We start from the raw sequence: 22,416 nt of genomic DNA on the forward strand, positions 1-22,416 counted from the left end.
CTGTTTTTTATGACCTAACCTTTACAGCAAATATTAAAGATACACTAATGGCAAGTAATGATCTAGCCTTTACAGCAAATATTAAAGATACACTAATGGCAAGTAATGATATGCATGTTGGGAAGCCTGTCCTTTAGATTGATGAGTTCTGGGATCCACCCATTTCCAAATAAGGGAATCATAAACACAAAATAATCTGCAGATGCTGGGGTCAAAGCAACACTCACAACACGCTGAGGAACTCAGCAGGTCGGGCAGCATCTGTGGAAAAGATCGGTCAATGTTTCGGGCCGGAACCCTTCATCAGGACGAAGGGGTCCTGACGAAGGGTTCCTGCCCGAAACGTTGACTGATCATTTCCACGGATGCTGTCCGACCTGCTGAGTTCCTCCAGCGTGTTATGAGTGTTGCTCCAAATAAGGGAAGATTTGTCTATGAAGCATTCATGGTATACCCAGCTCCCAATTCACGATGCAATGCTTTTAATGTGGTTTAATAGATCAATTTTAAAATACATGGAAAGAAAGAACAATTCAGTACTAAGGGGTTGACCATTAAACTTTTAAGTAATGCCGTCAGAGGATGTGACCGAGGTTCTGTGTTTATGGATTGGACTATGAAATGTGGACCAGTCTGTGTTTTTGCCTGTTCTTTCTTGTTGCTGTGCGCCAAGTCTGTTAGTTTAGTTTTTTTGTGCTGGGGAGGGAGTTTGGGAGTTGCTGTTCCTGTTGCCACTGGGTGCATTTTGTTAGATTTTTGTGTGGGGGGAGGGGTGTTTGGGGGGTGATAATCATGTTGCCATTCCTTTCTGTGCAGGGTGGGGGGTTGATGTTTTTCTTTAAAAGACTTCTATAGTTTTATTTGTTTCATGGCTTTCTGGAGAAGACAAATCTCAGAGTTGTTTACTGCATATATACTTTGATAATAAATGAACCTTTGAACCTTTAGTATTGAGTCATACCAGCATGAAATATAACAACTACATTCCTGGTTGCAAATCAGGAAGATTTAAACAATATTTTTTACTTCTATTTTCTGTTTATGTTCATGATGTTGTCCGCATTTGCTAGAAATCTGAGACCATTCCCGTCATTCCCAGTAACTGGTCACTACGGTAATGCATCCTTGGGTTATTTCTCCAAATGACACAGAAGACTGTCTCACTGCTGTGTGACACAATCTGTCTATCAGCTGCAAGCAGCAATTGTAAAGGGTCATTAACAAAGGAATAGTGAAAGAATTAAAATAAATATTGAACTTGTATTGTCTGTATCTGGAGATGCAACAATATGATGCACATTACCAAGATTAAATTTATTTATTCTCATTGAGACTCCACTTTCCAGAATAAATAATTCCAGGTTGTTGCGATTGCTTGCCTACAACTACTGATGAGACCTGAAACCAACAGATAGAACAAAGGCGGAACTGAAAAGAAGCCCTTTATTCATAAAGCCACACAACTACAAAAATCTCAAAAACTCAAAACTTAACAGTACATCCGAAAGTGCAACTATTTAAATAGTTTACCCAAGAACATTCCAGACATTGATAGGAACAACCGCCAATCAGTGAAAGCCAGCCTGGGATTGGCTGTCAGCTGACCAATAGGCATTGGCTGTTCCAGCTCACCTAATACCTCCTTCTTGGAGATGATTACCTGTAGGATTTGAGCCGAGGGTTGATTTAGATTGCAGTAACTGGCTTACAGTGGCTATCACTTCTTCTTAGTGGTTGCAGGCTGTCATGATGTTGCTTGAGGCTGTGCTGGAGTTAGAGGTTGGTTCAGTCGGGGTAAATCGAACCCTTCAAGCAGGAGATGGGTGTTTGATGATCTGTCCGAGTACTAGTTGACGTGCAAGCAGTGATGTCTGTCTATGATAACCGCATATAGAGCATTTTCCCCATTCATTCGTCAATCTGAACTGATACCCAAGGGCCCTGCCCATTGCGATACTGTCTGGCCCACACTACAGCTCTGGGCTTGAACAAAATTCACCCATTAGCCGAGGTCTGTGTGGCTGCCTTTGTACACTTGAGCATCTACTGTCTCAGATGTTGGTCACTGTGGCACCATTGCATCCAAAACTGTGCGCGGTTTTCTTCCCAAAAGTGCTTCAGCTGGAAGCTTCTCCTCAAGGCCTGGACGCGGCATAATTCGATGTCAGAGAGCCTCAGCCTATGCTCCTTCCCCTCTTGAAGTTACCCACAAACCTCTCTGCTTGGCCGTTGGACTGTGGATGATATAGGGGTGAGCGGAAGTGGATAATTCCACTGTTTTAGCAGAATGCAGCAAACCGCTGCGCACTGAATAGGGTGCCATTGTCAGAAAAAGCAGCAACTTGCCATGATTTGGAGCTTTGAGCAGCGCCAAATCTGCATTCAGGATTGATTGGCAAGACCAAATTAAAGTAAGCTCTTCGAGGCTTCCGTAAGAGAAGGCAAGAAAAGCTGTGGGTAGGGTTCCCCCAACATTTTATTGTTCTTCCTTCTTTATATTTGCTCACATAGAACAGTAGGGATGCCAGGCAGGGTAGTGGACTGTTCCTCTTGTGGGATGTGGGAAGGCAGGGGGACCTCCCGTGTCTCTGATAACCACACCTGCAAGGAGTGTATCCAGCTGCACCTTCTAACACTACACATTAAGGAGTTGGAGCTGGAACTAGATGAACTCTGGATCATTTGGAAACTGAGAGGTGATAGTTAGGACATGTAGAGAGATAGTTACACCCAAGGTGCAGGACACAGGGAACTGTGTGACACTCCAGAAGTGGAAAGGGGTAAACAGCTATTGCAGAGTACCCATGTGGACATCCCCCTCAAACAGCTATACCACCTTGGATACTGTTGGGGAGGGTGACCTGGTGGGGGAAAGTCACAGCGATCACGACTCTGGCAGTGAATGTGGCTCTACAACTCAGAAGGAAAGAGGGGAGAAGAGATGCACAGCGGTGATAGAGGATTCGTTAGTTGGGAAATGGACAGGAGGTTCTATGGACAAGATCGAGATTCCCGGATGGTATGTTGCCTCCTGGGTGCCAGGGTCCGGGACATCTCAGGTCGAGTCCTCAGCATTCTTAAGTGGGAGGGTGAACAGTCAGAAGTCATGGTCCATGAAGGTCCCATGGGTAGGAAGAGTGACGAGGTGCTGCAAAGTGAATTCAAGGAGTTAGGTGCTAAGTTAAAGGGCAGGACCTCCAGCTTTGTGATCTCAGGATTGCTACTTGTGCCACATGCCAGTGAACTCAGAACTAGGAAGGTTATACAGTTTAACATGTGGCTAGGGAGTTGGTGTAGGAGGGAGGGCATAAGATTTTTGGATCATTGGGCTCTCTTCTAGGGAAGGTACAACGGGCACAGAAGAGACGGTTTGCTCCTGAACTGGAAGGATACTAATATACCAGTGGGAAGGTTTGCTAGTGCTGCACAGTGGGTGTAAACTAGAGTTGCAGAGGGAAGGGACCCAGAGTTCCAGAACAGTTAGTGGAGAGGTTATGAAGACAGATGTTGTTAAGACCTCAGACAAAGTCAGGAATCAAAAGGTTGAGCATGGTGCAACTAATGTTCTGAGCTGCATATATTTCGATGCAAGAAGTATCATAGAAAAGACAGATGAGCTCAGGGCATGGATCAGCACCTGGAATTATGATATTTTAGCCATTAGTGACAGTTGCATCTGACATATTAGTGGGAAAGTTATTGGAAGGTATTCCGAGGGACCAGATGTACAAGTATTTGGGTAAACATAGACTGGTTAAGGATAGCCAGCATGGCTCCGTGTTAGTAGGTCATGTCTAACCAACCTTAGAGTTTTTAAAGAGGGAGGAAAGTAGCGGAAAATGGATGAAGACAAGGCAGTGGATGTTGTCTACATGGACTTTAGCAAGACACTTGACAAAGTCTCACATGGGAGGTTGGTTAAAAAGGTTCAGTCACTTGGCATTCAGGATAATAAATTGTTTTGGACATTGGTTTTGTGGGAGAAGTCAGAGAGTGGTAGCAGATGGTTGCCTCTCTGACTGGAGGCCTGTGACTAGTGGGGTACTGCAGAAATCAGTTCTGGATCTGTTGTTTGCTGTCTATATCAACAATCTGGATGATAATGTGGTTAGCTGGATCAGCACATTTGCAGATGACTCCAAAATAGAGGATGTAGTGGACAGTGAGGAAGGCTACCATGACTTGCAATGGGACCTGGATCAGCTGGGAAAGTGGCAGATGGAATTTAATGCAGTCAAGTACAAGGTGTTGCACTTCAGTAGGACCAACCAGGACAGGTCTTACACAGTGCACCGTGGGGCACTGAGGAATGTGGTAGTAAAAGGGGATCTGGGAATGTAGGTTTGGTTGAAATTGTCGTCACAAGTAGATAGGATCGTAAAGAAAGCTTTTGGCACATTGGCCGTCATAAATCAAAGTATTGAGTACAGGAGATGGGATGTTACGTTGAAGTTGTATAAGGCATTGGTGAGGCCTAATATGGAATGTTGTGTGCAGTTTTGGTCACCTATCCACAGGAAAGATGTAAATAAGGTTGAAAGAGTACAGAGAAATTTTACTAGGATATTACTGGGTCTAGAGGACCTAAGTTATAAGGAAAGATTAAATAGTTTAGGACTATATTTCTTAGAATGTAGAAAATTAGAGAGGAGATTTGATAGAGTAAATGCAAGCAGGCTTTTTCCATGGAGGTTAAATAGGACCTCAATCAGAGACAATGCATTAAGGATGAAAGGTGAAAAGTTTAAGGGGAACATGAGGGGAAACTTCTTCATTCAGAGGGTTGTGAGAGTGTGGAATGACCTGCCAGTGCAAGTGGTGTGTGTGAGCTTGAATTCAATGTTTAAGAGCAGTTTGGATAGTTTGGATGGTAGGAGTATGGAAGGCTATGGTTCTGGTGTAGGTCGATGGAAGGCAGCAATTTAAATGGTTTGGCACAGACTAGATGGGCTGAAGGACCTGTTTCTGAGCTGTACTTTCCTATGACTCCATGACTAACTATTTCTGGAATTCCAAAGTGGTTGAAGATCTGTAGCAGCTGTGAATGGTAGTCTCTGTCGTTGTTGACTTCTAGATAATACTTCTGGTCATTTGGAATTAGTGTCAACTAGCATAAGTGAAGTACAGCTATTAATTAGGCCAGCAAAGTCAATGTGTTCTCAAGTCCAAGGTCTGGTAGCTAAGACCATGGTTGTAGATTGGCTTTACTTGGATTCTTTGCTGCCACAGAGTACTGAGTACACTGCTTGCATACGGATGTGAAATCTTCATCAATGCCCAGCCATTACACAAACCGTCTAGCCAGGGCTTTCATTCAATTGATGCCTGGATGACCATGGTGGAATTGTTTCAGTACTTTTGGTCAAAGTGCTTGTGGAATCAATATTCTGTCTCCAAATACTAGGCAGGAGTCCACAGTTCAAAGTGATGTTTGACATCGGTAAAAGTGTACAAAATCTTCTCCAACATTTACTGGCCATCAATCAATGATGGAGATACGCTGAAGAAGGGGATCTGCAGCCATTTCTGCTCTGATCTTGTTGACCGTGACCTGAACATCTCAGCAGCATTTGATACAACCCTATGGACTTTGCAATCAATTGAAATTTCAGCCACGACTGCATCTTCATTTTCAGTAACTCGCTGATTCAGAAGTCTGGACAGGGCATCTGCCTGACCAAGTTTCTGGTTTGACCTGTACTTGATTTCAAAATTGTAGGCTAATAACACTGTTGCCCACCTTTGTAGATGGTTTACTATATACACTGGGATGCCTTTCTTAAACCCAAAGATGGACAACAGTGGCTCGTGATCATTAAGGACAGTGAAGCGTCCACAATAAAGCATCTTGTGGAATTTCTTCATAGCAAAGATGATTCCCAAAGCTTTTCCATAGCTTCTTTCTGCTGCAATCAGTAACCTGACTGCATGCATGACAGCTTTCTCGGAAACATCAGAGAAGATCAAGAATATAGCACCTCCCACCCCATAATTGGATGCATCTGTTGTGATGCCTGGCGGCTCTGGGTGGAACTGTATCAGGAGAAGGTAGGATGACAATATTCTTCACCTGATGAAATGACTCTTGGCATTGTTCGGACCATTTCCTTGTGGTACCCTTGTTGAGCAGGGCACTGAGCGGCTCTCTCAGTGTTAGCATTTGCTGCAAACGAGTTTCTTGTATTGGCAACATACATCAAAGTTGCTGGTGAACGCAGCAGGCCAAGCAGCATCTATAGGAAGAGGTGCAGTCGACATTTCAGGCCGAGACCCTTCGTCAGGACTAACTGAAGGAAGAGTGAGTAAGGGATTTGAAAGCTGGAGGGGGAGGGGGAGATCCAAAATGATAGGAGAAGACAGGAGGGGGAGGGATAGAGCCGAGAGCTGGACAGGTGATAGGCAAAAGGGGATACGAGAGGATCATGGGACAGGAGGTCCGGGAAGAAAGACAAGGGGGGGGGGGTGACCCAGAGGATGGGCAAGAGGTATATTCAGAAGGACAGAGGGAGAAAAAGGAGAGTGAGAGAAAGAATGTGTGCATAAAAATGAGTAACAGATGGGGTACGAGGGGGAGGTGGGGCCTTAGCGGAAGTTAGAGAAGTCAATGTTCATGCCATCAAGTTGGAGGCTACCCAGACGGAATATAAGGTGTTGTTCCTCCAACCTGAGTGTGACTTCATCTTTACAGTAGAGGAGGCCATGGATAGACATGTCATCCCAGTGGCCACACATTTTAATTCCACATCCCATTCCCATTCTGACATGTCTATCCACGGCCTCCTCTACTGTAAAGATGAAGCCACACTCAGGTTGGAGGAACACCACCTTATATTCCGTCTGGGTAGCCTCCAACCTGATGGCATGAACATCGACTTCTCTAACTTCCGCTAAGGCCCCACCTCCCCCTCGTACCCCATCTGTTACTCATTTTTATGCACACATTCTTTCTCTCACTCTCCTTTTTCTCCCTCTGTCCTTCTGAATATACTTCTTGCCCATCCTCTGGGTCACCCCCCCCCTTGTCTTTCTTCCCGGACCTCCTGTCCCATGATCCTCTCGTATCCCCTTTTGCCTATCACCTGTCCAGCTCTCAGCTCTATCTCTCCCCCTCCTGTCTTCTCCTATCATTTTGGATCTCCCCCTCCCCCTCCAGCTTTCAAATCCCTTACTCACTCTTCCTTCAGTTAGTCCTGACGAAGGGTCTCGGCCTGAAACGTCGACTGCACCTCTTCCTAGAGATGCTGCCTGGCCTGCTGCGTTCACCAGCAACTTTGATGTATGTTGCTTGAATTTCCAGCATCTGCAGAATTCCTGTTGTTCTTGTATTGGCAGTTTCTTCCATAATGCCATACACCACAGTTCCAACAGGCTGTGTTTGGCCATTTGGAGACCTAATGTGTGATGAAATCTGGGCCATTGGAAACTGCATTGATATGGTTCTGTTCGACCAGGTTAGATTTGTCTTTTGGGTTGATCAAATGCTGACATTCTTGACTGACAGCTTGTACAGTCATATCAGGGTCTTGCTCCCGTCTGGCCAGGAGCCTTTTGCGAAACGTCTGCATTGCCATGTGTGCCTGAAGTCTGCACATAAAAATCAGACATTTGAACTGTGATTCAGTCACGTTATCCAGCTTGAATTTTTCACATGCGTGATCGACGGCACTGGATATGATGAAGTCACTCGCATCGTGTTTAATCAGTTTTAATCAGTGGTAGCAAACACTGAAGAGAGAACTGATGACTGCTTTCCAAAAAGGCTTGTTAGCTCGTCTTAAGTCTTTATTTAGTAAAACCGCATAACTACAAAATTGTCAAAGACTCAAAATTCCCAAAGCGCAACTATTTAAATGGTTTACCCAAGAACATTCAAGACATCGATAAGAACAATGACCAATCAGTGAAAGTCAGCCTGAGATTTGTTGTCAGCTGGCCAACGGGCACTGGTTGTTTCAGCTCATCATAAGAAAGGCTGTATTTCCTCTCATTGTAGTTTAGGTTACAAATCAATTTACAACTTTCATTATATATTAATATAAGCTTGAATAGATTTATTGCCAAACAATTTCCAACTCATTACTTCAATCATAGTCTTTAAAAAAATGGCTTGTTCAAACTTACTGTCACCTCTGTCCTCTTTGCTTGCAAGGAAAAATATACTGAGCCTAGTGGGACTAATTAAACAGCTCTTTGAATGGACTGGCACAGGCATGGAGAGCTGAATGGCATTTGTCTTGCCATCTTTCATTCTATGATCTCTATTGGCTCTGGTGCATGAGTGAGGTGTCCACCAGTATCTCAAAAACCCAGTTTAAATTCCTACTGTTTGCTTTCATTCACCTAATGTGAACTACCATGCAACAAACTAGTTTAATTTCCACTTATTCTTTTCACACTCAGGCCTGACACAGTAGATTGAAATAAATGTTGTTTTGCTTATTTTCAAATCCTCTCTAATTAGTGCATCACCAGGTTCTTGTCGCCATGGACTTGCTTTCAATTCTGCCTTTGTCTTTTTTTTCCACAAAATGGTATAAATTTATTTTCTGTCTTGTCTGTACCTACACAGCTGACACTGCTGCAAGCAAATTTTTCATTGTACTTCTGCTTGTGCACATGACAGTAAACTTGAATTGTATTCATTTCCAAAAGGCAGGAAGGAACGTTAACTTTTTTATTACTGCCACAGCATAATATGATGTTCCTTCATTATCACCTAATGCATAAAGATTTCATTCAAGCTTATTTTCCAAAGTTGTCTTGTCGGCATCTTTTTAAACTTAATGTTAACAATAAATCAAAGTGTTTTTCTGGGTACTGAAAGGCAAGTATATTTACCACTGAAGAAAAAGGTGGCACGATAGCATTAGCGGTTAGTGCAATTGTTTAGCAGTGCCAGTAATCAGCGATTTGGGTTCCATTCCTGCCACTGTCTGTAAGGAATTTGTACACACTCCCCGTGACCATGTGCCTTCCTCCCATATTAGGGTAAATACGTTGCTATGTTAGCAGTGGAAGCATGGCAACACCCACCGGCTACTCCCAGAACAACCTCAGATGCAAGACAACGTATTTTATTGTTCATGTAACAAATTAAACTAATTTTAATCTCTTTAAGATCTTTCTCACCTTTAGCAATCTTGCATTTGTCAGCTTTGATTTCACCCATCTCCATCAGTGTACCAATGGGTATGTTCCACCCAGCAGTTCTGTTCAGCCCAGTGTGACAAGACTTCTTTCCTTTCAACTGATTGATGGTGAAGGCGTTATGACTCGACTTTTTTACTACTGCCACGGCATAATATGATGCTCCTTCATTATCACCTAATGCACAAAGATTTCATTCAAACTTATTTTCCAAAGTTGTTTTGTCGGCATCTTTTTAAACTTAGTATAGCACTAGTTTTGCACAACTTACAAATACAACAGATACTGCAGGTAAATGAGGGTATTCTTAGAATGGAGGCTTACTGGACAGTCTCCTATAATGTTTTTCTGTTTGGTTTTAATTGAAAAGGTCGCCAGAAAAGAAAATAATATTATATTCAGGAAATCCCAATTTTTGGAATCCATTTCTGCTCACCTGTGAACTGCTACAGCTGGTTTTTGGAAAACATCTTTTTGAATAATGTTTTAGCTACTCACAACTGACTACTATGTCCAAGTTAAAAAAAAAGGATATTAGTGGCCAAAAAAAAGAAAACTGGTTATGGAGACACAAAAGAGACTGTAGGTGCTGGAAATCTACAGCAACACACAAAATGCTGGAGGAACTCAGCAGGTCAGGCAGCAGGTATGGTAATACACTTCAGTGGAAAGCCAGAAAATGGAAATGCTATTTTCTCTTTTACCCTCTTCCTAAAGGCACCAGTTCCATTTTGCAAATCAGAAGCAATTTGTCATCACTTAATATTCAGTCAGCATCCTCCTCTATAACTCTCAACAATTTGACTTTGAACTTGCCAAAACAACGATTGCAGTGTTTCACTGCAGCCCTGAACTGGACTACCTTAATATTGGATAAAATTCTAAACGAAACAGTTTGTAATCAGTGGCTGTCTGCCAATATTGTTAACAAAATGTTGAAGTATTTGAACAAGATGTTCTGGGTGAGAGCACAACCAACTCAGTAACTGAGCTTGATCTGCACACCATTGAGTCCACGTCTTTAATTGCTCTTACTTTAAGATAAAGGCTGGGCGATAGACTGCTCCCCACCTAAAACTATCTATGTGGAGCGTACTCATTCACCCTCTAAGTGATTCCATACAGACACTGTAATCATTTCATCAGTCCACACTAATGCAAATAGTATTTTTGCTACAACAAACACTGTTACTTTTAATTTATATTTAAATTCCTTAGTTTAGTGTTTCAATTGAAAAAATGTCCTTTGAAAAACAATGAACTAGTCACAGAATTCTAAGTATCAAATTTTCCATTCTCACCCACTAGACAGAATAGCAATGAACTCCTTGACACTAATGGTTATGAACAAAATACAGTATATTACCTAGTTAGCGATGCTGAAATTCTAATTACACTTACATAAATGAATTACTTAAAGAATGCTTAAGTGGTTATAGCACACAGTAATTTGTTAGTCCAAATTAATCCAGATGGAGTAAAGGATTCTTTATCATGCGTTTGTCAAGATTTTCTGTACAATGAAGATTCTTCTGATACAGTACACAAAATGTAGAAGAGTTGAGAGTGGACTGCTAGAAAACAATGCTGGAGAGGTAATAATGGGACACAACAAAATGGCGGACAAACTGAATAAGTATTTTGTATCAGTCTTCACTGTAGAATACACTAGCAGTATGGCGGAAGTTCCAGGTGTCAGGAGTCATGGGTCATGAAGTGTGTGAAGTTACCCAATCACAGAGAAGATTCTCGGGAAACTGAAAGGTCTGAAGGTAGACAAGTCACCTGGGCCAGATAACGATGGCTGAAGAGATTGTGGCGACATTAGTAATGAACTTTCAAGAATCACTAGATTCTGGAACGGTTCTGGAAGAGTGGAAGATCGCAAATGTCACTCCACTCTTCAAGAAAGGGAACTATAGGCCAGTTAGTCTGACCTCAGTGGTTGGGAAGATGTTGGAGTCAATTATTAAGGATGAGGTCTCAGGATACTTGGAAGCACATGATAAAATAGGCTGTAGTCGGCATTGTTTCCTCAAGGGAAAATCATGCTTGACAAATCTGTTGGAATTCTTTGAAGAAATAACAAGCAGAATAGACAAAGGAGAATCGGTTGACGTTGTGTACTTGGATTTTCAGAAGGCCGTTGGCAAGGTACCACTCGTGAGGCTGCTTAACAAGCTACGAGCCCATGGTATTACAGGAAAGATTCTAGCAAGGATAAAGAGTGGCTGATTGGCAGGAGGTAAGGAGCAGAAATAAAGGGAGCTTTTTCTGGCTGGCTGCCAGTGACTAGTGGTGCTCCACAGGACTGTGTTGAGACCAATTCTTTTTATATTATATGTCGATGATTTGGATGATGGAATTGATGGCTTTGTTGCAAAGTTTGCAAGCAATATGAAGATAGGTGGAGAGGCAGGTAGTTTTGAAGAAGTAGTGAGGCTACAGAAGTATTTAGACAGATTCGGAGAATGGGTTAAGAAATGGCAGATACAGTGTCGGGAAGTGTATGGTCATGCACTTTGGTAGAAGAAATGAAAAGGTTGATTATTTTCTAGAAGGAGAGAAAATACAAAAAAACTGAGTTGCAAAGGGACTTGGAAGTCCTTGTGCTGGATTCCTTAAAGGTTAAGTTGCAGGTTGAGTTGGTGGTGAGGAAGGCAAATGCAGTGTTAGCATTCATTTCAAGAAGACCAGAATATAAAAGCAAGGATGTAATCTTTTTCGGATCTCCCCCTCCCCCCGCCCTTCCCACTTTCAAATCTCTTACTATCTCTTCTTTCAGTTAGTCCTGACGAAGGGTCTCGGCCCAAAACGTCGACTGTGCTTCTTCCTATGGATGCTGTCTGGCCTGCTGCGTTCCACCAGCATTTTGTGTGTGTTGATGTGATATTGAGGCTTTAGAGCACTGGTGATACCGCACCTTGTGTATTGCGAACAGTTTTGGGCCTTTATCTTAGAAAGCATGTGCTGAAACTTGACAGTGTTCAAAGGAAGTTCACGAAAATGATTCTAGGATTGAATGACTTGTCACATAAAGACTGTTTGATGGCTCAGGGCTTGTATTCACTAGAATTCAGAAGAATGAACAGAACCTCATTGAAACCTATTGAGTGGTGAAAGGCCTTGATAGAGTGGATGTGGAGAGGATGCTTCCTATGGTGGAAGAGTCTCAGACCCAAGGGGACAGCCTCAGAATGGAGGGGTGTCCTTTTAGAATGGAGACAAGAAGGAATTTCTTTAGCCAGAGATGGTGAATCTGTAGAATTCTTTGTCACAGGCAGCTGTGGAGGCCAAGTCTTTATGTATATTTAAGGCAGAGGTTGATAGATTCTTGATTGGTCAGAGCATGAAGGGATATAGGGAGAAGGCAGGAGATCGAGGCTGAGAGGAAAATTGAATCAGCCATGATGAAATTTCGAAGCAGACACAATGGCCTAAATCTGCTCATACATCTCATGGTCTTATGGTCAATGGTTCCAGAATGAAAAGATTTCTTCAGCGCTCTAGGATTCAGTATCCTCTTTGCCTCTTCTGAGTATTGTTGTGTCAAGTATGCAGAGTTCCACGGGTATGACAGTCGGGTTAATTCTACTGCCTTTGCACTTGAAGTGCAGTTTCTTACTGGAACTACATAATTGCTGAATTATCATATTTTATTTCTTACTTGTATAACTTTCCCCTGCAGCGGGCACCAATCCATACAGCTTTCCAGCTGTGTAAATCTGTCCTGCATCCAAGGTTACTGCATCAATTTCTTTTTCCTGTGTTGAAACAATTAAAAAATGTATTTAAATCAATACATGATATTGATTAAAATTACATTTCATTACATAATTAAAGAAAGAGTATTGTAGGGATATGAAGACTTAACCTCCTTGGTGAAAACCTCAGGTAGAAGAAAAATGCTGATAAACTTTTCTAAATACTAGAAAAGAAAAAGAATGGAGAAGATGGTTGGACACCTCAGCTAGTCCTCTACGAGGAAACAGAATATTCAATTGATGGATTATTCATCAACTACATCTCAAAGAATCATCGACTTGATCCAAGATGTTGCCTATGCCATGTTCCTGTGATGCTTTTACAGTAACTCTAGTTTCAGCATCTATTTTGTACAGCAGAATTCTGTGACTATGAACCATAACCCAGAATGTGGAAACCTACTGAAGACTTTGACTCAACACTAAGTCCAGCATAAGTTCTAGATCATTCTGAGTCAAAAGCCCTCCAACTTTGCATTAGCCATTGATCCCATACAAGCAACAATCTTATTGATGTGTATGGGATTTCCAATATTTATTAAGTTGTTAATGTTAATACTTTTCTTTATTTTTTTCTTTAAACTTACCTTCCTCATCGCGTTGTAGTAGTTTAATGTACTTTTAAATAATTTATTTTCTAACTCAATTCCAAGACAACAAATATTTTTCATTTAAATTTAATATTCAAAATTATTTAAAAACAATAATATGTGTTGGAGAACAGCAAGGTGTCAATGGCAGCCCAGGAAGTGGAACTTTGGTTTTACTGGTCAAGTCCACTTGCAGACTATTCTTACCCGTGGAAGGGATGTGGAGTCAAGGCCTTCAGTACAATGGTCCTGTGATGCCCCAGAAGGCAAGTGTGGTGTTATGATAAACGCATAGCCCATATTAGTTTGGCCACCATGTGGTATATATCAAAAGAGGCAGATTAGGGGTACAAACTGTGCAGGGAATGGTAATTGCCATGGGACAATTAGACAGCACAATGAAGTAACAAAAAAGGTGATGCTAAAATGGAGAATTTTTCTCAAAATATTTTTATATAATTAAGTGCTGTGAGGTAATCCATTTATTTCTTTACATTAATTTAGGTAACTTATAATTAAATAATATCTCATTCTTCTCAGATGCGTGTTGGCCTTTTAGCCTACTCTGAGATCAATCTAACCCTCTCCTCCTGCATAAATGCTCCTGATAATATCAGCCTCTACCACCATCCCTGGCAGGGCATTCCACACATTCACCATTTTGTATTTTTTTTTAAACTTACCTTTGACTTCCTCCCTATACTTTCCTCCAATCACTTTAAGAATGTGCACCCTGGTATTAGCATTTCCATCCTGGCCATTCACCCAATCAATGCCTCATCATCTTGTACACCTCTATCAAGTCATCTCTTATCCTTCCCTCCAAAGAGAAAAGCCTTTGCTCTCTCAAGCTTGCTTCATAAGACATGCTCTCTGATCCAGGCAGCATCCTGGTAAATCTCCTTTGCACCCTCTCTGAAATTTCCACATCCTTCCAAAAATGAGTGACAAGAACTAAACACAACATTCCAAGTAACATTTGTTGTCAGGTTTCCTGACCTAACCCGATTCAATTATGTTTACATAATGAGTACAAATGATCAGGTAAAATCTAAACCCAGATAAGAATGTAACCACACTTTCCAGAAACCTCCAGTGAATGAGGAATCTATTTCCTGAGCAAACACCATCACCATAAGCCTCAGTTCACAGGTCATCATCAATAACTCAGCAGCTCTGCATGGTGGGCATGGGGTGGTGGGAAAACTCCGGTGTGAAAATCATAAATGTTCTGCTTATGTTTTAGGATCAAAAACATCATCCCATTCCCATCAATAAAACAGATGCACTCACAGTATTTCATGTGCTGCACCCATTTTTCTTTCAGTGAATAGAAAACATAATTGGGAGGAGATAGTTGTAGGTTGGTTTGGACAGATAGGTTTGAGAATGCAGATCAAGGATAATGAGATCACGAAGTGAGGAGATCTGAGTAGAGAGACCCAAAGGTGGAGAGGGATGAGGTGAAATGGTGTTGAGGGTGAGGTGGTGAGATAGGTTGGCAGTGGGGTAGGAGGGAGGAGATCAGGAGTTGAGAAGGAAGGAGATGTCAGTGGGCAGGAAGGAAGGAAGGAAGAAGATTAAGGTTGTGAGTAGAGTGGCAATATAAGGGACAGGAGTGGAGTGAGGACATTTGTGGATGAGAGGAATATGCAGAGATCAGTGGGTAGAAGGAGGAGGAGAGATGAGTAGGACAGGAATGGGGAGGTGGGATCAGGTTACGGTAGCAGGGTGGGGAAATCAGGTCAGTGAAATCAGCACGGAGAGACTAGGTTATGGATCGGGGATACAATCAATCAATCAGAGTTGGGTGGGCAGATCTAGGACTGAGAGCAAGGTGAGGAAATTATGGGGAAAAATATAATGAGGATTGATTGAAGGGGTGAATATATCTGGGGAATGGAGTGAAGTAGAAAGACTGAGGAAGCAAGTAGAGAGATGGGCAATGAGGAAATCAGGTGCTGGGGAGAACACTTGGGGGTGGATGAAGTGTATGACGTGGACTTCAAATAAAGATGCAGTGCAAATTAAATAAGGAGAAGGAAGAGATCAGGCAAGGTTGGAGATAATCATCAGTTTGTTTATATGGACTCCTCAAACCATCCACGTATAACACCACTTGCCAATCTTCCTCCGCCTTGGACCTTTAACAGTATTTAGTATTATTTATGAACAGTGCCTTGCTTCACCTTGGTAATCCTATCTGAGAAATTCTCTACATTATCCATTGCTTCTCATCATCTCTACAACTTAAAGCTAACTTGTTCTCTAACTTTCTCAGTTCTGATGAAGATTCTTTGTAAGGACATTAACTCTGTTTCTCTTTACATGGTTATGTCACAATGTCTTGAAAACAATAACAACATTCATGTTTGCAGTTCAAGTGTAAAGCTTGTAAATTGTGAGACGTTCGAAATTTTTGTCCCAAGCACATCACAATCTATTTTGTTTAATGGCATTTTATGTTCCTAGAATTACTTTAAAAAAATGAGCACACTAAATTAATGAGGCCTGCTGTTTCAAAAAAAGCCTTTCTCTTTACACTCTTTTGAGCAAACCAAATAAACTTTTACCCTGAGGATAAAGATCTACAACAAGCCATTCATTTCAGTGTAATGTTCTATACGAAAGAATCCAACAAAATAACATGCAAGCCTTGAAAAAGAGATTTGGATTTGGTTTGTTTTAATGTCCTATAGGAATGGCACACAGATGTGCCATACACATTAAGCAACTATCATTGTGGGCATTGTGCAAATCTGGATCCTACCTTAATTTTTATCATGCAGTCAGTGGGATTGTCACCTGATACACATTGAATTGATGGTGTCAGGTTTTGGCTTTGGAATGCTATAGCCATATCTCCACATTTCAATATTTCACTTCTGGATTGTGTGCACCAGCGCAGAGTCTCCGGCAACCCTGAGGAAAGAAAGCAACACTAGTTATTATCTGTCTGCACTGATGCAACTTCACTGTCACAATTTGCTTTAAATAATGTGTATAAATGTTATAAGTTAAATGTACAAATGGACCGCTGCACACAATCAAAATAAGCTGCAGAGAGTTGTAAACCTAGCTCCATCACGAGCACTCGCCTCCATTGCTTCCAGGATATCTTCTAGGAGTGATGCCTCAAAAAGGCCGCGTCCATCATTAAGGACCCCCATCACCCAGGTCGTGCCTTGTTCCCATCAGGAAGGAGATACAGGAGTCGAAGGCACACACTCCATGATTCAGGAACAGTTTCTTCCCCTCTGCCATCCTATTTCTGAATAGGCATTGAACCCACGATATCTACGTCACTACTTCTTTCATTTCTATTTTTGCGCTACTTGTTTAATTTAACTAATATATTTTTTTACAATTTATAAAATTTTTATAAAATTTCACAATTTTTCTCCATTATTATGGATTGAATTGTACTGCTGCCACAAAATCAACAGATTTCACGGCATATGCTGGTAATATTCAACCTGATTCTGATTCCATTTTGTCCTGTGTCACCAATGATTTAGCAGAAAATATTGGAACTGGTTTAAAATACATGTTAGTAGGGAAGTTAGTAAATTGAAGGGATTAAAGGCAGATAAATCCCCAGGGCCAGATGGTCTGCATCCCAGAGTGCTTAAGGAAGTAGCCCAAGAAATAGTGGATGCATTAGTGATAATTTTTCAAAACTCTTTAGATTCTGGACTAGTTCCTGAGAATTGGAGGGTGGCTAATGTAACCCCACTTTTTAAAAAAGGAGGGAGAGAGAAACCGGGGAATTATAGACCGGTTAGCCTAACGTCGGTGGTGGGGAAACTGCTAGAGTCAGTTATCAAAGATGTGATAACAGCACATTTCGAAAGCGGTGAAATCATCGGACAAAGTCAGCATGGATTTGTGAAAGGAAAATCAGGTCTGACGAATCTCATAGAATTTTTTGAGGATGTAACTGGTAGAGTGGATAGGGGAGAACCAGTGGATGTGGTATATTTGGATTTTCAAAAGGCTTTTGACAAGGTCCCACACAGGAGATTAGTGTGCAAACTTAAAGCGCACGGTATTGGGGGTATGGTATTGATGTGGATAGAGAATTGGTTGGCAGACAGGAAGCAAAGAGTGGGAATAAACGGGACCTTTTCAGAATGGCAGGCAGTGACTAGTGGGGTACCGCAAGGCTCAGTGCTGGGACCCCAGTTGTTTACAATATATATTAATGACTTGGATGAGGGAATTAAATGCAGCATCTCCAAGTTTGCGGATGACACGAAGCTGGGCGGCAGTGTTAGCTGTGAGGAGGATGCTAAGAGGATGCAGGGTGACTTGGATAGGTTAGGTGAGTGGGCAAATTCATGGCAGATGCAATTTAATGTGGATAAGTGTGAAGTATCCACTTTGGTGGCAAAAATAGGAAAACAGATTATTATCTGAATGGTGGCCGATTATGAAAAGGGGAGGTGCAACGAGACCTGAGTGTCATTATACACCAGTTATTGAAAGTGGGCATGCAGGTACAGCAGGCAGTGAAAAAGGCGAATGATATGCTGGCATTCATAGCGAGAGGATTCGAGTACAGGAGCAGGGAGGTACTACTGCAGTTGTACAAGGCCTTGGTGAGACCACACCTGGAGTATTGTGTGCAGTTTTGGTCCCCTAATCTGAGGAAAGACATCCTTGCCATAGAGGGAGTACAAAGAAGGTTCACCAGATTGATTCCTGGGATGGCAGGACTTTCATATGATGAAGGACTGGATGAACTAGGCTTATACTCGTTGGAATTTAGAAGATTGAGGGGGGATCTGATTGAAACGTATAAAATCCTAAAGGGATTGGACAGGCTAGATGCAGGAAGATTGTTCCCAATGTTGGAGAAGTCCAGAACGAGGGGTCACAGTTTGAGGATAAAGGGGAAGCCTTTTAGGACCGAGATTAGGAAAAACTTCTTCACACAAAGAGTGGTGAATCTGTGGAATTCTCTGCCGCAGGAAACAGTTGAGGCCAGTTCATTGGCTATATTTAAGAGGGAGTTCGATATGGCCCTTGTGGCTAAAGGGATCAGGGGGTATGGAGAGAAGGCTGGTACAGGGTTCTGAGTTGGATGATCAGCCATGATCACACTGAATGGTGGTGCAGGCTCGAAGGGCCAAATGGCCTACTCCTGCACCTATTTTCTATGTTTCTATGTTTCTATGTAAAAACAATTCAGCCACAGAGTTCTAACAAGTCTCGTTTTAACAAGAAAATAAAAATGCTGAAAACTCTTAGCATGTCAGGCTGCTGAGTGGAAGAACAGGCTTAATTTTGGGTCAATAATGCTTCATTGGGACTTGGAGGCTATGGAAATGATTATTTTTAAGCTGCAGAAAGGATGTTGGAGGAAATTATTAACATGAGAGATTCTGAAAATCTTGAGCAACACACAAAATGCTGGAGGAACTCAGCAGGTCAGGCAGCATCTATGGAAATTAATAAACAGTTGATTTTTCGGGCCAAAACTTGTCTTCCGGATGGATAGCACAAAGGAAATTTTTCAGACAGAGTTGCCAGGGTGATTCAAATGTTTATAGTTAATGGGGAAAGTTAGAGTAATAAAAAGCAGAGACAAGTACAGCTGTGAAATGCAGACCAAAGGTATTAGAGATATCAAACCAAAAGAAGAAACACATCAGCCAGTGACTGTGAAGAAAAAGAACTATTTCAAGATTCAAATGTATTTATCACGTGTATGTCCACCTAAAGATTCATCTGTTGTTTGCATTAACAACCAGCAATGTGTTGGGGCAGCCTTAAAGTATATAAAAAAAAGTAATTTTATACCATGGAATCCAGTTAATTAGGACACACAAGGACCAGTCAGTACATTTTGGCCAAATTAAGTGGCTGTCTGAATTAGCCAAAGTTTCATGGAAATAGTTTTTTAAAAAAGTATATAAAAAAGACAAACTACTATTTAACTGAGTAGTGAATTATAAGACCATAAGACATAGGAGCAGAATTAGGCCATTCAGCCCATCGAGTCTGCTCCACCATTTGACATGGCTGATCCATTCCCCTCAACCACGTTCTGCTGCCTTCTCCCCATAACATTTCACAGCCTGACCAATCAAGAATCTATCAGCCTCCACCTTAAATACATCCAATGACCTGGCCTCCACAGATTCACCTCCCGCTGGGTAAAGTAGTTCCTCTTCAGCTCTGTTCTAAAAGGACGGCCCTTTATTCTGAGGTTGTGTCCTCTGGTCTTAGCTCCATCACTATAGGAAACATACTCTCCATATCCATTCAATCTTGGCCTTACAACATTCGATAGGTTTCAATGAGATCCCCCCTTCATTCTTCCAAACTCCAATGAGTACAGACCCAGAACTATAACCATCAAATGCTGCTCATATGATAAGCCTTTTATTCCCGGAATCATTTTCGTGAACCTTCTTTGAACCCTCTCCAATGTCAGCATATCATTTCTCAGATAAGGGGCCCTAATCTGCTCACAATACTCCAAGTGAGGCCTCACCAGCGCCTTATAAAGCCCCAGAATTACATCCTTGTTTTAATATTCTAGTCCTCTAGAAATGAATGCTAACATTGCATTTGCCTTCCTCACCACTGGCTCAGCCTACAAGGTAACCTTCAGGGATCCTCGTGCAAAATCCCTTTGCGTCTTGGATTTTTGCTTTTTCTCCCTGTTTAGAAAATAGTCTACACCTTTATTCCTTCTACCAAAGTTCATGACCATACACTTCCCGACACTATTCCATCTGCCACTTCATTGCCCATTCTCCCAATCTGTCCAAGACCATCTGCGGCCTCTCCGTTTCAACAACACTACCTGCTCCTCCACCTATCTTCGTACCATCTTTTAGTTTGGCCCCAAAGCCATCAATTCAATCATCCAAATCATTGACATACAACATACAAAGTAGTCATCCCAAGACAGACCCCTGCAGAACAACACTTGTCATCGGCAGCGAAAGAAAAAAGGCTCCCTTTATTTACACTCTGCCTCCTGCCAATCAGCCAATGCTCTATCTATCCATGCTAGTATCTTTCCCATAATACCAAGGGCTCTTATCGTGCTAACAGTCTCATGTGGCACCTTGTCAAAGGCCTCTGAATATCCAAGGACACAACATCCACCAATTCTCCCTGGTCTTTCCTGTTCGTTATTTCCTCAAAGAATCCCAAAAGATTTGTCAGGCAAGATTTTCCCTTAGGGAAACCATGCAAACATTGGTCTATTTCATCACATGCCTCCAAGTACCTCAAAACCTCATCCTTAATAATTGACTGCAACATCTTCCCAACTGCTGAGGTCAGGCTCACTGGCATACAATTTTCTTTCTACCGCCTCTCTCATTTCTTGAAGACTGAAGCAACATTTGCAAATTTCCAGTCCTCCTGGACCATGTCATAATCTATTGTTCTTGAAAGATCATTACTAATGTCTCCACAATCTCTTCAGCTACCCCTTACAGACCCTGGGATGTAGTCCATCTGGTCCAGGTAACTTATCTACCTTCAGACCTTTCAGCTTCCCAGGCAGGTTCTTCCTAGTAATAGCAACTACACTCATTTCTGTCCCGTGACACTGTCAAACTTCCGGCATACTGCTAGTGTCTTCCACAGTGAAGACTGATGCAAAGTACTTATTTAGTTGGTCCCCCATTACTACCTCTCCAGCATCATTTTACAGCAGATATCTACACTCACATCTCTTTCACACTTTATATATCTGAAAAAAATTCTGGTATCCTCTTCAATATTATCGGCTAGCTCAGATTTATAATTCATCTTTTTGCTCATTATGGCTTTCTTAGTTGCCTTCTGCTGTTTTTTTAAAAGCTTCCCAATCCTCTAACTTTCCACTGATATTTGCTCTCTTTTACTTTTACATTGGCTTTGACTTCCCCAGTCAGCCACAGTTGTGTCAACCTGGCTTTAGAACACTTCTTCTTTGGGATGTATCTATTCAGCGCCTTTCAAATTGCTCCCAAAAACTCCAGCTCTGTCGCCATCCCCACTAGTGTCCCTTTCCAAACAACTATGTCCAGCTCCTCTCTCATGCCTCCATAATTCCCTTTACTCCCCTGTAATACTGATTCATTTGACTTTAGCTTCTCCCTTTCAAACTGCAGGGCGAATTCTATAAAATGAGGTATTTAAATAAAATACAGAACAAATTAGAATACTACCAATGACATTACAGTGTTATAAATTTGTGTATTGGTTCCTACTAGTTATTGACGGAGGACTTCATGCAGTGTATGCTGACCTGTTTTTTTTGATTGACTGTGCAGACACCTAATGTAGATAATGGACTGCCTTCATACAATGCTTTTGGTGATTGCACCTTCCAAATCATCAGCTTCATTGTAACAATCAAGCTGATTGTCGATACCTTCAAATTCTTCATAGTGGAAGTAGTGAAATTGTTTAATTTTCACTTCTGGCTGTTTCTGGCATCTCTAAGACAGAATGCTTGCAACTGCAGTGAGCAAAACAGTGCTGAGTTGTTTTACTGCTTATTTCTTGCTGACTATCAGTGACAAAAATCACTGCTTTATGAACACAAAAACTGTTCACCCTAAGCACGGCATAGTGTCTAATGGCTAATCAACTGCAAGTGACTGACAGTAGATAAAAACTGTTCAGCAACAGACTCCTATCCCAATTAAGTGGCATAGTGTCCCAAATAAATAAAGGGATTCCCCACTATTTTCTGAATTATTTTTTAACCTTTAAGATTTCCCCCATTAAGCAGATGTCCTGATTAACTGATGGACAAATTAATCACAATGCACTGTATTATAATAACCTAGAAGCAGAACTGACCAGTTCAAAGTATGTATGCTATATTCAACACTGAGACTCGTCTCCTTACAGGCAGCCACAAAACATACAGGAAAAAAATTATTAAGATAGTTAAA

General features: G+C 41.7%; 1 protein-coding gene across 2 annotated transcripts in view; it reads right to left on the bottom strand.

Annotated features, from left to right (window-relative positions):
• Positions 1–22,416, bottom strand: part of meltf (melanotransferrin) — an 86,165-nt gene that overhangs the window by 24,018 nt on the left and 39,731 nt on the right. For both annotated transcript variants that reach the window (XM_063045537.1, XM_063045535.1), the window contains exons 9-11: positions 16,272–16,423; positions 12,815–12,911; positions 9,130–9,324 (exon numbers count right to left, since the gene is read on the bottom strand). In XM_063045537.1, the coding sequence (XP_062901607.1) occupies positions 9,130–9,324; positions 12,815–12,911; positions 16,272–16,423 (444 nt within the window). The remainder of the gene's footprint in view (positions 1–9,129; positions 9,325–12,814; positions 12,912–16,271; positions 16,424–22,416) is intronic.

Source organism: Mobula hypostoma, chromosome 4 (assembly GCF_963921235.1).
Source record: "Mobula hypostoma chromosome 4, sMobHyp1.1, whole genome shotgun sequence".
Classification (NCBI taxonomy): Eukaryota; Metazoa; Chordata; class Chondrichthyes; order Myliobatiformes; family Myliobatidae; genus Mobula; species Mobula hypostoma.